The sequence below is a fragment of the Cavia porcellus genome, unplaced genomic scaffold (assembly GCF_034190915.1).
Source record: "Cavia porcellus strain 051 isolate PalLab524CR breed Dunkin Hartley unplaced genomic scaffold, mCavPor4.1 scaffold_2, whole genome shotgun sequence".
Classification (NCBI taxonomy): domain Eukaryota; kingdom Metazoa; phylum Chordata; class Mammalia; order Rodentia; family Caviidae; genus Cavia; species Cavia porcellus.
Window position 1 is genome coordinate 28,796,489 of NW_026947485.1, and position 15,717 is coordinate 28,812,205.

The following is a 15,717-nucleotide window of genomic DNA, read 5'->3' on the forward strand; positions in this document are numbered from 1 at the left end:
AGAGGATTAAAAGGGCTAATAAATATGAAGCACTCACAATAGTATAATGTGTCTGGCACAAAGTATCTAAAGTTGGCTGTTAATTTATTTTTGCGGTGCTAGGGATCAGACCCATGGCCTCACACGTTAGGCAAACACTCGACCATTGAGCTACACTCTTGGTCCTACACCATCATTATCTGAATGCACTTAGACATGAAATAGCTTTGAGTTTATTTTTCTAACTTTTCATAGATAAGAAAAGAGGTTGAGCCGTATGACTATTAGTTAGTAGCAGGAGTCAGACTCCTGACCGTTCATTTTCTAGTGACTTTAAGATCTGAAATCATCTTCTTTCAAGTTCACTAAATAGGACCCTAGAGCAAGCTTGAAATAATATACTACCTTCTCCCCATATGGCTCACTCATAAAGGGTCTGGGTATTAAGTATGCCCATGAATATTAATATTTATTTCTGTTACATTGACATACTGCCTTTCCTTTGAAGGGGTCACCAAGACATACAAAAAAAGCCTGGCTTATAAATTGAGGGAAGGGAGGGAAAGGAAGAGAAGCCAGAGGAATAAATCTGAGAGGAGAACTGAAAACTGATTAGTGGAGTCAAGTCCTTTGAAAACATTACAGTAGGGTTCTTTTGGATGTTGTAAGCATGACAGAACAAAGAGCTGGTCAAGTTTTCTCTGCCCTTTCCCTTTAGAGACAGCTCTGATGTTAATTGTTGTTTCTGTGGAGCTCAGGTGGCGGTTGGCTTCTCCCTTAGGATGTGGCTCTGCAGTCCAAGTTTGTAGAGCAGGGCTCGATCCAGATGCTGCCCCAGGGAAGCTTAGACCTTCCCACCTCCAGAGAGGCCTGGGCATGGGTGGGGAATCCCGCGATCGCAGCCAGCACTGGGGAGCTGCTCATCTTTGTACAGAATTCTCTTTATTTGAGGTTAAAGGACAGCATGTGAATGCATTTATATTTATATTAATTAAGAACAAGGTATGTGTTTTTAACCAGGAATCCTTTCATTGTTTCGAATACTGTCTTCCCATCCACAGTTGATCTACCAAAAGTAATGGCCCCTTGGGCACAGTGGGATTATGCACGTACAGCTTATATTTGGCTCATTGTGTTGTTTGGCTGTTTGCAGCTGTATCTGATGCTGATGTCATAGTAGAAAGCACCCTAGTTCAGTAGCACGAGGAGCTGGGGAGCTGGGTTCTAGATCTCTCATAAATCTTGGCTCCTGATGTTTTTCTTGTTATGCAGTCTTGGAAAAGTCATTTAATTCTTTTGAATACCTTAACTGCTTTGTGTTTCTGTGGAGTGGAATAATACATCCCAAATGGTGCTGACCTCAGTGTGTGGTGGTTGTTCAGATACTCCCAATGCACTCTAAAGACCCTGTAGTGATTCTTCATTCAACAGAAACTTCTCAAGTGATGACTGAGGCCAGGCTGTGTACCAGAGGTAGAGAACTACGAAGAATGGGCTCAGTCCCTCTCCCCTTGAACTTCCATCCTAACGGGGAACTGTTGTGTACCTATCAGAGTTATGGCTAGATTCATTACAGTTGGATCTGGATTATGGCCTAGAAATCAAATCAAGGAATAGACACAAAGCTAATATGTGATGTTATTCCCCAATAGTATGAGAACATTTTTCTGTGAATTAATTTCATGTTAAAAATGAAAGCTGGTGCTTCTTCATGATTTGAACCTCAAGGATGCAAGGAATCGAATACCACTTGGTTGGCTTCAGACCTCACCTAAGCCCCGAGGGCCCTCCTTTCTGTGTGCCCCCCAGTCCAGGGCACAGCACCCCTGTTCTTTATCCAGTTTTAATATAATAGCAGCCTTCCATGTTTTTGGCCCTAGGGTCCCATCCCTCTTTCCCTCCTGAGCTGATTTAGGAAAACCAGATGTGATGTGCACTCCAGCACTGTCCCTGACTGCAGCTTGATATGCCTTGAGGTGCCATTGGTCACTCATCAATAGCTTATATTTTATAGAGGACCTCTAGGAATCACAGCATTAGAATGTGGGATATATTTGGGTTGCAGACTTTGAGCATATATTTCTAAAATCTAGTTTTTATCTAAAGTTTTGAAGTTGTGACCTAGAAGCCCTATGTATATGTTCAGACTCCATGAAATCAAAATGTCTCTTCGCATATGTATGTATTTGTATATAATGTGATATGTATTTTTTTCATTTTTTTTTGTCTTTTTCCTTTTTATCGGTACCAGGGATCGAACTCATGACTGCCCTGCTTGCTTGCCAGGCTTATGCCACTGAGCTAAACCCCCAGCCCCTATTTTTTTCATTTTAAGGTCATTGTGAAGCAATACATATTAATAGCAAAGTACATATTCAAGATGATCTTTGGAAGTTAGAAAAGTTATCTCTTTGGCTACATGCAAAATAAGAATACCATTTATTGAACACTTGCTACCTGTTTGTTGTTTTACGTGTTATATCTTAGTATTTAACAGTCTTAGGAGTTAGGTGTTATCTTAGTTTTATATATAAGGAAATTATGGGAAAGTTGGAGGTACTGTGTTAATTCCAGGAACTGGCAAGTTTATAATTAGAAGAATTCTGGCAAAATTTAGTCAGTATGATCAGCAGATTCTTCAAATACATTCATTTTTTCCTCAATTTTGACTGTAACCTTCCTTTTGTATTCCTTTCTCTAATTATAAATTGAAAGTCACTAATAACAGTTGTGGAACAAGAGTTATAGACCAAGAATTTAAATTCTGCTAGCTTAGTTTTCAGCTATGAATAATGTACTTCTTACTAATGTTTTTATCTTTTTTTCCTACTGATTTTTTAGGTTTAGTTGATATCTGGCTTTCATTCTTTATGGAATGCACCCTGTTAATATAACTTATATTCACACTACAACTTAGATTTTTTGTATTTCTTACAGTTTTCTTTTAAGGAAAGAATTACTATGGAAGCTATTACCATAGCTAATTTTATACTCACGCGCGCACGCACAAACACACACACACACATACACGTGCAACTTTTTAAAAAATAAGTGCTATGTTCAATAGAGGGCACCACAGCACAGATCATGAATATCTTCAGTGAAGATTTGTAGGTTTTTACATTAGATTTTTCCCCTTTTTAAGAGGTAAAGGGGCTGTTATTTTTTTCTACATCAAACTGTTACCTTTCCTCTCTATGCAGATGTGTATAGTTACCGTTATATTTGGTTCAGGAGACCCAGGACATCCTTAGTCAGATTAAATGATTTTGTGTAGCCACATACTGTTCTTTACAGTGAGCCACTGTATAATATACCTAATAATATCACACTGAAGAAAATTTGATTTTCACCTGTGTCCAGTTAAGGAAAAAAGCAGATTTTGCTTTCTTCAAAGTTACAGAAAAAGAAGTGATTTGTCTCATGCTGTAAATATCTTTTCAGAAATTCCTTTAAAATTCTAAAGGCTGTTTTGGTTCCTTTTATAAATGACTTGAAAATCATATACATTTATTTTTACAGAGGCTTCTAACAATGACATTTTATTGACTGTTTTACAAAGTACTCTTTATATTAAGTTTGAAGTTGATTTTCTGCTATTAGATTTGCTTGTGGAAAAGGTGGCACAAACATGGCTGTGTAAAAGTAGGATTTGACATGATGGTAGCTGTCACAACACTCTGAAAGATGGTGAACCAGTTACGAGTCAAAATCGAATTACTTGCATGAACCAGAATGGAAAAGACTCCAAATTTTGCATTTTAAATTTTACTGTGAAATACTTGATTAAAAAATAAAAAAGAAAAATAGGTTTAAAATGCTTAAAGCTCATACTCATGAAGCTTGTGGCATAGTATAACCAGCAGAACAGAAAAGAATTTTAAAAACCCAAACCATGCCTGGCAGATACACTGTTTTTAACCCTGGGCCTGTGTGTGTATGCAGACGTTCCCTTCCCAGCCTCATCCTCCTCTCCTACTGTTCCAGCCGGCTCCCTCTTTCTCACCTGCGTGTCCTCCAGGTGGCAGTATTAAACAGAAAAGAAAATGGAAATAATGAGTCTAATGTACAGTAAAATTGGAAATTGAATTATAGCTCAAGAAAAAGGACAGTAGCCTTGAGGTCCCGATCAACCTAGACTCTGATCACTTTTGTTTTCTGTACCCATGTGTTAGGTTACTAGCACGTTAATAACAGTGCGTGAACAGTTCAAGGCTCCGTAGAATTGCTTTAGACAAGAAATAAAGCTAAAATGAATTTGTGTCCAATATCATTGGCATTAGTGCTCATTATTTTTGTGGTATAATGCCTCAAACCATCTAAAATCAATTTTAAAGATTATCCATTATTTCATAAAGAAAATAAAACACATTTCCAACAGAAACAAAGCAGTGAGTTTAATCCTGTGAGCAGTTACTTGTCCTATGGCTGGCAGAAAACTACCGACAGGAGGCCACAGGAAATGCTCTCCTGAAACTCAGCGGCTGGCCAAGTTCGTATTAATAGGCTGTTGCTATGAAACTCTTTCTTTAATTTGAATTATTTAAAACAAGAATGGTAAACATTTGTAAGTGCAGAAAATAAATCTTAAAGAATAATAAAATAGATTTACTACTTGGTGACTTGTACTTGATAAATTAATCTTTATCATGTGACATGGTCATCTGCTGGAAGAACCCAGGGCAGAGAGCAAGTATTGAGTTGGCTTTGCTTGAGAGTTTCTCTTTTAGGAGGCATGAGCTTTCCTTTTTCCTTTTAATAGACCAGTAAACAGTATTTTCTTAAACTACCTTATAAGCCTGTGGAAACAAGGAGGCTGGCTGGATTTTAGTCTTGAGATATGCATTTGTAGACATTTGTCTTTCTGAGGAAATAATTGTTTTATTTGTTTGTTTTAGGATAACAGTTGTTATCCTAATGACTTTAGAGATTTTTGTCTTTTTGAGACAGGGTTTTACTATCCAGTTGAGGCTGGCCTTGAGCTTACTTTGTAGCCCAGGATGGTTTTGAACTTGCAGTGATCTTCCTGCCTCAGCCTCCCAAGTGCTGGTATTACAGGCATGTACCACTATGCCCAGGTTTACTAAATTTATAAGTAGCCAGAAATGATGTATTTTTCCAATTACTTGTTTAAAGATACAAAATATAAGTTAAAATTTTCTCTGAAATATGGTATCTATTTTTCATATTCTCTATATGAAAAATCCCATATTAGGCAAAATTATACTTGGGCTTTAGTGTTCTAGTTTCATCTTCTACATTTGGTTTTAGTCTTCTGTTGTATCATTACTGAACTGTTAATTGATGTGAATTATTACATGTCAACGATCTTTGCTAAAAAGATAAAACCAGTTAGTGTTGGGGTAACTGACTTGCTTTCCTAATCTGAGAAATAGATTTCAGAAAGAACATTCGCTGGTTATATGAATTTGAACATATAGTAGATTTTTGCTGCAGGGTATTTTTAATCCTCCATGTAGGTCTGATGGATCAGTTAAAATTTATACTATCCTTTAATGAACTTCAATCTTTCATACGAGATGACCAGTATACACTGATCACAAAATTATTATATTTTAGTTATATATGATAAAATTGGCTGTGGTCGTTTTTATTTGGGTGCTGAATTTGAAAAGAGACATGCATTCCATTGAAGACTGGAGAAATTTCTAGTCAACCTTAGATTTAAAAAAAGCCACTTCTCAAATGAGCCCCCAGTAGACAAATATACACAAGCATACTTGTAAAATTTGTAAACATAAAATATGCTGAAAAATTTATTGACTTCTTCATATCATTTTTAGTAGTGGTTAAAAGTTTTGATGTTTCATGACAACCTGTCCAATAAAGATCACTGAATTGACATGCTGTTGGCAGTAAATTTTTTTGAGTAGAATAAATTTCTATGACTGTATAAGCAAAATATTCCAATAATTAATCCACATGGTCATAACAGATGGTTAAATTGAAGAAATGTCCTTGAAGTTATTCTTTTAACAGATGTTCTGAACTATTAGCTTCATGTTTTTACTCACCTAAATTTCTAAATAATTGAATAAAAGTTAACATATGCTTCATCCCTTTAACGGGCAGGGTCCATAATTGATGCAAAGTTTAGGACAGTAAAAAATTACTTCAGCGGCACATTTTTAAGGTTTACCCATTATCTGCCATCCCTGCTCACCGATTGTTTTTCCTGTCTTTCCTGCACACAGAGTCCTACAGAACGCACTTTTGCTTTCAGATAGCAGCCTTCACCTCTTCCTGCAGAGCCATCTGAACTCGGAGGACATCGAGGCGTGTGTTTCTGGGCAGACCAAATACTCAGTAGAAGAAGCCATTCAAAAGTTTGCCTTAATGAACAGACGTTTCCCCGAAGAAGACGAAGAAGGAAAGAAAGAAAATGATGTAGATTATGATTCAGAAAGGTATTTCCTCGCATTTTGATTTAATGTGTTCCTATTTATATAACACATCATGCACATATGCATGTGTACAGATATATACACATACTTTGCTTTTTTGTTGATGTAATACTAAGATAATGAAAAAATTAATTGACTGAGATTTTATTGAGCTGTGACAGCTCATCATAGTAGTCTTCACACACACCTCCACACTGAATTAATGAATGCAGTAGAAATTCAATTATCTGCATTCTGATTATGTGACTTTCATTTAGTCAGACTTGAATTATTCGTGTTTAAATTATCTAGCTAAAAAAATATCCAACTGCACTCCAAATGGCTAATTAAAAGTCCAAATTTCCTGTCTCTCTTTGTGACTGGAGATAATTAAAGTTCTCCTCTGTTACTCAGGCTTTGAGTGTGTTGTGAAAACCAATTTCCTCTTTTTATTATTTTCCCCTCTCTTCTTTTCCAGTTCATCCTCTGGGCTTGGACACAGTAGTGATGACTGCAGTTCACATGGAAGTAAAATAAGTACAGCTCCGCAGGAATCTTGAAAAATAATTCTAATGGTACTATATTAGGAATAGCAAATTGTGTTAAGTCATAGAGAAGAAAGCCTGCTAATAATATATTCTTACCTAAAGCTCACGGTCATGATACTATGTATTTAAATTGTTAAACACGGTGGCTTCATTATTAGTGGTACGTATTTTTATGCTGTCTAATTTTAGTCAAGCTTCTGTATAAAGCTAAAAGCCTGTGAACGCCATACTTTCCTTTATTGCCAAATATTATTGGTAAACAAGATCCTGCCTTCCAGCGAAATGATTTCTATGTGTAAAAACCCCACGCTGGCTTTACTGAATTTTAAAAGATAGTATATAGGTAGTATTTAAAATTGAGCCAGAGCATTCCTTCTGTATCAAGAGGGCAGTTACTGTAAACGCGGCATGTGTGATGTTAGCCACTGTGAGGATAGCAGTGTGGAGCAGACTGCCTCAGACCTGTGGCAGGTATGTGGTAGATACCTTCCCTGCACTGGCCAAACACTTTGCTTTTGAATGTTCAACTGAAATATTTAAGAGTAATTAATCTTTGCAGTATTCTGTTTCACACTTTGGTGGAAAATATATCTTATGAATAGAGATGTATTAAGATAATGTTTACATCTTAGAAAAAACAGAAATAGTGTTAGTCATTTTACTTATGTTTGCAAATGTACATTCAGAAATACATTTTCATTGTCTAAAATCAGCTTAAACAAATGGTTTCTGGAAATAAATCATTTGTTTTCATTACTACTGTGTCATTAGAATTATAGGTTAATGATTTATTTTCTGACCAAATATGTAATTTCTTATCACTACATAGCCTTCATTATCAGTGATGGCTTCTTACTACTTAAGTCAGAAGGATCTTATAAAAATTACTGAATTTAATTTTACCAATAAGTATTCCCATCATTTGGAAAAGGATGTCAACTTGCCAGTTTCAGAGTTCATTATTCATTTTTAAAAAGGTTTTTCGTTTTAGGCACCTACCTGAAAGTTGATATTTTAATAAAATGTCTGTATGTGCATGTGTGGCCCAAAGAGAAAATGTTTCAGATAAACTACTTTGAACTTTAAATTTCAGATGTGCCAGCATTTTCTTGAGATAATGATCCAAGTTTCTTCCTGATTGAATAGTACAAAATCTTCACATAGCTGGGATAACTTGTTGCTTTAATGTTACCCCGCCTGTAGATGGGAACCAAGGCTGCTACAAAAGGCAGCTTTTTTATTTTAACTATGAGTTTAAAAGTTGTATTATTAAAAAGTATTCAAAGTGTTTATTTTAAAAAACAACAAAAATGCCCCAGAAAACTAAGATCCAGCAAAAAATTAGATTTAGAATAATTTCGTTATCTAAAACATTATTAAACTATTGTAAAATGTTGATTTAATGTACCTTATATTCTATTATTTTATCATCTAAGACTTAACTGTTTTAATACAGAGAAAAAAGCCAAGTAGGAGTTATTTTGCTAATGTATGAAGTTTGCATCAGAGCAGTCTCCTGCTCTTTACCAACACGGATTTGAATTCATACTATTTCTATTTCACAGCACTTTGAAAAGCATATATTGTTCCACCAGTTGTCATGTTATTTTTAAATGATGTAACACCAGCCATCAAGTAATGCCTCGTATTTGGGATGTAAACTTAATGTGCTCATTGGTTTCACAATAAATAAGTAAAAAATCGACTTTGTTGATCACTTATTTAACTTAAAATATTTCTTTTGACTTAGATGTAAATTCAGTGTGCTTTTAAATTATTGGTAATTTTTTTATGAAGAACTTTGGAAAAACTTTAATATTCACTTCAATTTTACCTTGGTTTGGCTGTTCTGATAGCCATGCACTGGTTTTTAAAAACTGATTTCTTGCAGCTAATATATTTAGATGAACTTTAGCTCTCAGTGGTTGCTTTGTCTCTTATTTTTCTCTAGCATATTTTTTAAAGCTTCCTTTTGGAAAAGAAAATCATTATATAACTAAACTGCAGAGAAGAGATTTTTAATACTATTTTTAATGTGACTTAATTTATGGAATTTCAATCATGGATGCTCTATGATTTATATACATTGAAATTGTATTACTCTGACTATTTCTGAAAGGGCAGACTTCACCTATAAAACCAGCTTACATGTTTTGTTTTAGAACTGGCTTTATACATAACCCAAGGGATCTACAATGAAAGCCAATAACCTGTTACTTAAGGCTTGTTTTAAAGTCTCACTTGGAAGAAAGTGATTTAATTCTGGTTAAAACTTCATGTTTTAAAAATTATGCAGGAAAGCTCTACAAATGTTTATACCTTTAAGCAGTTATTGTTCCCTTTAGATTCTAAATATCTTGCCAGAGCCTTTGAAGCCTAGTTCAAATTTTACTGAATCATTCTATACAACAAGTGGTACGCATAGAAAAGTAAAAGAATAAAAATTCTTTTGACTCACAAGAATTTAAGCAAATCCATTCACCTTGCCACAATTAACATTATATTCAACAACTGGATATTGTTTTGAATCCAATTTATATTTTTTGGTACCTTAAGGATTTGTCATTATCGAGCTACTGTGGTACAAATAAGGTTTTCAGTATTTGAGTTGTGAAGAAAGACCCTTTTCCATGAAAGGCCTCTAAAATTTGAAGACAAAAATAACAAAAGCTTACTCTTTCCAAAGTCTCCCTCTTAATATTTAAATTAGTTTGGTATCTGATGAATACAATGTAGCATCTTTTCCACAGAGGAAACAATTTATTTCAAAGCAATTTTGTTTTTGACTTGGAATACAAATCTCACTTTAAAATATAAATACATTTTCAAATACAAAGTGCTGTCTGAAATTAGTTATTGCAAATTGACATTCAAAGCATAGATTAATTTTCTTCATAAATACAGGTCATAAGAATTTAACACATTTTTAAGAGTGGAGTTCAAAAAATTTAAAAGGATGTAGACAAACAATTTCTTTAAAATTTGGTACATTACAAAAGGACTCTGACTGTTCTTTGCCAGATGCATCTTACAAACGAGTCACCATTGTCCCTTTAAGTCAGACACAATTGCTCTTCACTCTTGCTGGAAACTTTTCTAGATCCTTGTTATGAACAGTGCATTGGACACTCATTTATTTTAGCTGCGCGACTCTGGTAGTTAATGACCTTTTCTCTTTCTCCAAAATTCCAGAGACTTTTCAAAAGATAAAGAGGAAAAGACAAAAAAAAAAAAAAATTACTACCATTTTCTGCTAAATTTAAACTCTGGTCAAAGACACGATGCAAATAGTTTATGCTAAAGAGGAAAATACCCTTTTTTCCCCCGACGAGAAGTGTAGATTCATCCAAAACCCCAGACCGCTTGTCTTTGCGCTAGAGGCACAGCACGGGTATAACTTGTGGTTGTGTTTTTGCTAGTTTCTTACCTCTGGGCCTTCTTTATAGCTTTGCCCCCCACCCCGCCGGCGGTGGCGCTCCCGCCGCTGCACCCTCGGCCGCCTGTTGGCTGCGGCGCCCTGCGGCTCGCGCACGCGCTCCCGCGCCGCGTCCCGCACACGCGCGCTCCCGCCGCCTCCCGCCGCGGGCGGCGACTGAGTGGCAGGTAGCGAGCCGGCCGGCCTCCGTCCGGTAACCCATGGCAACCGCCCTGGTAACCCATAGCAACTGCGCTCCAAAAGGGGGAGAGGGGGGGAAAAAAGCCCGGAGGAGGGGGCGGCGGGCGGTGAGTGGGAACAACAACCACAAAAAGACAGCGATTTACAGCCCAGACCCGCGGCTCCCGGCCCCACCTGCTCCACCCGTGGGCGCTGCGAGGCCCCTTGCAGCGTTAAAATGACAACTGGGGCTGCCGTGGGGAAACAGTAATCGTAGAAATAAAATAATACTGCAGAAGGGCCCTGGGGCTGGCTGTGGGGAGGAAGCCGGCGCGGAACGCCGATGTCCCCGGGTTTCCACGCCGCCTGAGGCCCTCGGCCTCGCGAGCGCGCGCGGGTCCCAGGCCGGGTCGGGCGCCCGCGGCCCGGGCCTTTGTTCTGCCGAAGCGCGCGGCTTCGCCGGGGACCAGGTGCGGCTGAGGCCTGCGTGTCCGCAGGCCCGGCCCAGTGTCCCCAGGAGCCCCGCCATTGCCTGACGCTCCCTGACCGGAGAGGCAGGGACGGCCGCGGCGGGGCGGGTGGGGACCGCCGGGGAGGAGGCACGAGCCTGGGTCCAGAAACGGCCGAGGCGAGGGTATGGTGCGGGGTGGGCGTGCGCCGGCTGCGGCCTGCACGCCCGGGCTGAGACTCTGCGGAGCTGTGGAGAGACGAGCTCCTGCCCGCCGGGCGCCAGGCCGCCGGTCGACGGAGGGGGGCGCTGCCGGGCCGAGCGCGCCGCGCCGTGGGGCTGACCGGTGCCTGCGGCTGGAGACTTGGTCTTCGTGGGAAGGCCCTGCTGCCCGCGAGGATTTCAGGCTGCTCAGTGCATCATCTGCTCGCTCGCGGATTCGAGGATCCTGCAGTCCAGTCTGTCTAACATGAGTTAGGAATCACAGCAGAAACTGGTTCCTTTAGGTACAGATGCCTGCAGTCCCGAAGTCCCCGAAGAAATCTAGTGGACTGTGTTTGGAACCCAGAAGAGTTTCAACTAGCTTTGACTCCAAAGGCATCTTGATTTTTTTTTTTAAAGGCTTGATCAAGAGATATCTTCTGATACCTTGGTTATTTTACCCTGTGTGGATGGGTGTGTACCAGTCACAAATTCAAATCACAGGCCCAGGATCATTCTTTTAAAAAACGAGACCTATATAGACATACTGTAATGCACGCACACACACACACACACAAAATATCCTTTTCACGTGATTAGCTCAACAGTGGTTTATATAGCTAATTTTTTTTTTTTTTTTTACCACCAGACAAGGGTAGCTGCCTATGTAAAGAGTTCTATTTTAATTCTTTCATAAAGACAAATATCTCAATGTGTATTTCTGCTGCCATGGATCTCAGGAAAACTTGGTTTATTTTCACAAATATACACCTTCTACATTCTTCCACTGCATATACAGCATCAGGTACAGGGGAGTTTGTAAATGGTAGGGGTAAAGCACAGGTACTTGCCTAGTCTCAGATTCATTCAGTATAGTCCTAGCTCTCTGTACAGTAGTGTACTGGGAGTATGTGCTTTCATTTAAATTTTTTTTTTTAACAAAAGCAATTACAGAAAAGTGCAAATTTAACGTGTGACATTTAACATTTTGCCGTGGCAGCCAGCCTCCACTTAAATGGGGCCTTTCTGCGGAACAACAGGAGCCAAAAGGCCTTGTGTCATGGAGTAATGTAAGACACAATCTGAGCTGCAAACGCACAATGAATCGGGAAGGATTTATGTAATTAATTGACCAGTCTTAACCTGTTATCGTGATGTAAGGAATTTGGAACTCATTAATTTGGGCTCTGACAGATTTCATATTAGAGCTGGCAAATATGGATTGAGCCTCTTATTCTTGTAGCAGCTGGAATTTCCATGACAGCGAGGATTAGTGAAGAAGACCTATTGCTAGAGTCAAACTGCCTCTTTGTAATCAGTAGCCCTGCTCTGCATTAAAGGAATAATAATTTTTAAAAAAAGGAAGAAAAAAAGGAAACAACATATTACTTGGCACAGGAAATGGAAGGAGCTCTGTTCATCCTACTGTTAAGTGTGTCTAGTGCAAGCTTTTGCAGTTGAATGAAAGTATTAATTTTAATCATAAAGTTAGGGGATTTCTCAAGCACTCAAGGGAAGAGAAGGCAGGGTCTCAGGTTGCTTTCCTATTGTTAAAGTTCCAAAGGAATTAAAAGATGGAGGCTTTGGATTTCTTCTGTGTGCACAGAGACTGTAGGAAAGACATGGAAGTCTTACGAATGACTAACCATACATGAGCCTGCAGGCAAGACTGGCTTTCTCGGAGCCACTTCCTGCGCCTTGGTCAGAGATCCTTAGCCTCATGAAACCCAGAATGTACACAATGGGCATTTAGCTGATAATCTAATCTGTGTCTCCTTCACACTGTGTAATGTTGAATGAATCTCCCATTTGTAGATGTCAGGTTTCTTCTTTGAGACTTTAAGAAAATTCAGTAAAAACTGACTTTCATTTTTTTCCCTCTTGACAATTAGAAAATTACTGGATTAAAAAAAAGTTCCCAGAGATAAAATGAAATATTTTTTTTCTTTGTTTACAATAGGTCTCCCTTATTGCTGTGCCATGTGATAAGGTTAATAGCAACTGCCATAAAGATCATTAATACAGGAAGATAAGCACAGTTGCATGTTTAAAGCATTTGCAGAGTATCATTTGCCTCCTTCTGCTGATAAAGAAGACTTTGGTGACAAATACAGAGCACAGGCACTAAATGTTTAACTTTAGACGCAATTGCCTTTTTCTAAATATGTTATTATGCCTAAATACTCTTCAAAGTTGGATGCTGAGTGTTCTTGAAATATGTTTTTAATTTGCTTATTACCTTTAAGATTTTTCCATATCAAACATAATTTTTCCATGTCAAACATAATTTACATTTTAACATAGCAAATTGTTATAAATCTGTATAAAAACAATAAGATTTCCTTACCTGCTTATGTTGTTGTCTTGATCCCAAATTCCAGTGTAAAGAATTTTCTTTTTAGTCAGTGATAATGGGATTTGATCTATCAGTGAAGGACTTGATACAGAGATTTGTTTGCGATTGTCTTGTTAACAAGTGATTTCTTCAGCTTTGTTTCCATTTAAATGACTGCATACAGATAAACACTAGAACTTGCATCAATATATTAATGTTATCCTTCACGTTGAGAGCAAAAAAGAGAGTTAGTAGTTGTTATTGGTATTATTATTTCAGTGGGATGGCAATGAAGATAAACAACTGATATCAGCAAGGCTGGGATAACTAATGTAAACCATGACAAGGGCGATTAATAGTGTGTATAAACACACTCAAAGTTTGTATACACAATCTTAGCTCTCACCTAGGGATTTCTTTGTATTTTTTTAAACAGTGATTTGTATGTTGGCAAATGCAAAGTTATCAATTCTCGTGCTGTGTGTACTGTTTATATATTGGAGGTATGGAGCACATACACTGGAGCGTGATTTATTTGCCAGAGAAAGTGTTGATCTGGGAGGAAGTTTGGTGAATTAGATTCTGGCCCTGTTGCTGGCTTGTACTCAAAGGCAGCTCCCAATCTCTTTGGACCTAAGTTTCCTCATCACTGCATTGTGGAGACTGAATATAGAGTGTCCTAAAGGTATTCCCTGAAGAATGTGAACATGTTACTAAAAATGGGTTTTTAAAAAATGCATGAACATTTCCAGGGTCAATTACATTTCAGATACATCAGGTTAAGCAGTGTTTAACATCAGTGTTTTTCAGGACTTTTCGGTGCCTTTTGTATGTCACTGTTCCTCGTAAATGTGCCGTGGGTGTTGGGTCCGTGTGTGTTGGGGGTGGGGTGGGGACTATGTATGATTTTCCTAAATTGATTTGAAGAAGAAAATCTAAACTTCTGTGATTCCCTTGAAACTATCATACTTGAGATTTCTTAGGAGGATGACAAAGGGGCACTTGCCTCCAGCCTCAGTGTTCTTGAGGCCAAGGTTTGAGGAACAAGTGGATGTCACTAAATGAAGAAGCAAATTCTCTTTCAGAGACCATGTTCTCTAGAGAAGCAGAGAGAATGGCACTGTTTAATGCTCAGTTTCACTGCTTACAAAATGAATGACCTGAGGTGACCCATACAACCTCTTGGAGTTCGCGTCTTCATGTATGGCTGGAAGATAACGCTGTACATGCAACACTGTGTGCTCCCTCGGTGTGCAAAGGCCCTTTCCATGCCCCTCCCAGGGCTTGGTGCATTTCTACTCCTCCAGGATTCTGACTAAAACGTCCCTGTGTTCTGATGCATGCTCTGACTGCACCAGTCCAGCATCCTTTCTCTGTCCGTGGCCTGGCCATCTCCTGTCCCTGCATACCTTGGTGCCAGCACTTCTAGCCCTGTACCCGCACACTCAGACACTATCCCCTTCTTCAGGCAGTGGCCCCTGGTGTGTGAGCTTGGCCTTCACCACAGGCCCTCTCTTCCTCCTCCAGCACTGCTCAGAGCTTATTTCAGAATACAGCCTGGAGTCTGTGAGGGGTTTACCAGCATCTGGTCAGCAAAAGGGCCCACAGACCCTTCTTAAGCCCCTTTCTGTGGCAGACCCAACACAAGCAACTGGTTAGAAGGATTTAGAGCTCAGTGGTACATGATCAGAGATGAATCTCTCCTTGAACTTGGGAAACTTCAGCCACCCCGTGAGCCTCTGGTGTACCTGTTTCTAAGTGCTAGCACCTCAGTTGTTGTTTCTCTTCAGCACTGAAATGGTGGTGTGATTGTCCATCCATGAGGTATATGTGGCAGTCAAAAAATGCTTTGGCATGATAGCATGTGCCTACAATCCAAGCACTCTGGGAGGCTGAGGTGGGAAAATTGCAAGTTTGAAGCTAGCCTGGGGAATTTAGAGATTTAGTGAGAACTTGTCTCAGAATAAAAAGGGGTAGGATGCTGGGGTTGTAGTTCAGTGCGAAGACCCTGGCTGCACTTCTCAGTACCATTAAAACAAACAAATGGACAAATACAATGTTTCACTTGGAACTGAGCCTCTGACTATTCAGTGAAGTATTTTGGTAAAATGTTTCTTTTGGTCAGCTGGTTGGATACTTCTAATTGGATACTGTGCCTTGCATGGTGGTATATGGTGTGTGTGTGTGTGGGGGGGAGGGAAGAATTC

At 38.9% G+C, this 15,717-nt stretch overlaps 1 protein-coding gene across 2 annotated transcripts in view; it reads left to right on the forward strand.

The window, feature by feature from the left end:
* Positions 1–8,636, forward strand: part of Snx10 (sorting nexin 10) — a 66,015-nt gene extending 57,379 nt beyond the window's left edge. For both annotated transcript variants that reach the window (XM_063239667.1, XM_063239663.1), the window contains 2 exons: positions 6,195–6,407; positions 6,862–8,636. In XM_063239667.1, the coding sequence (XP_063095737.1) occupies positions 6,195–6,407; positions 6,862–6,943 (295 nt within the window). In that variant the 3' untranslated portion in view covers positions 6,944–8,636. The remainder of the gene's footprint in view (positions 1–6,194; positions 6,408–6,861) is intronic.
* The last annotated feature ends 7,081 nt before the right edge of the window (positions 8,637–15,717 follow it).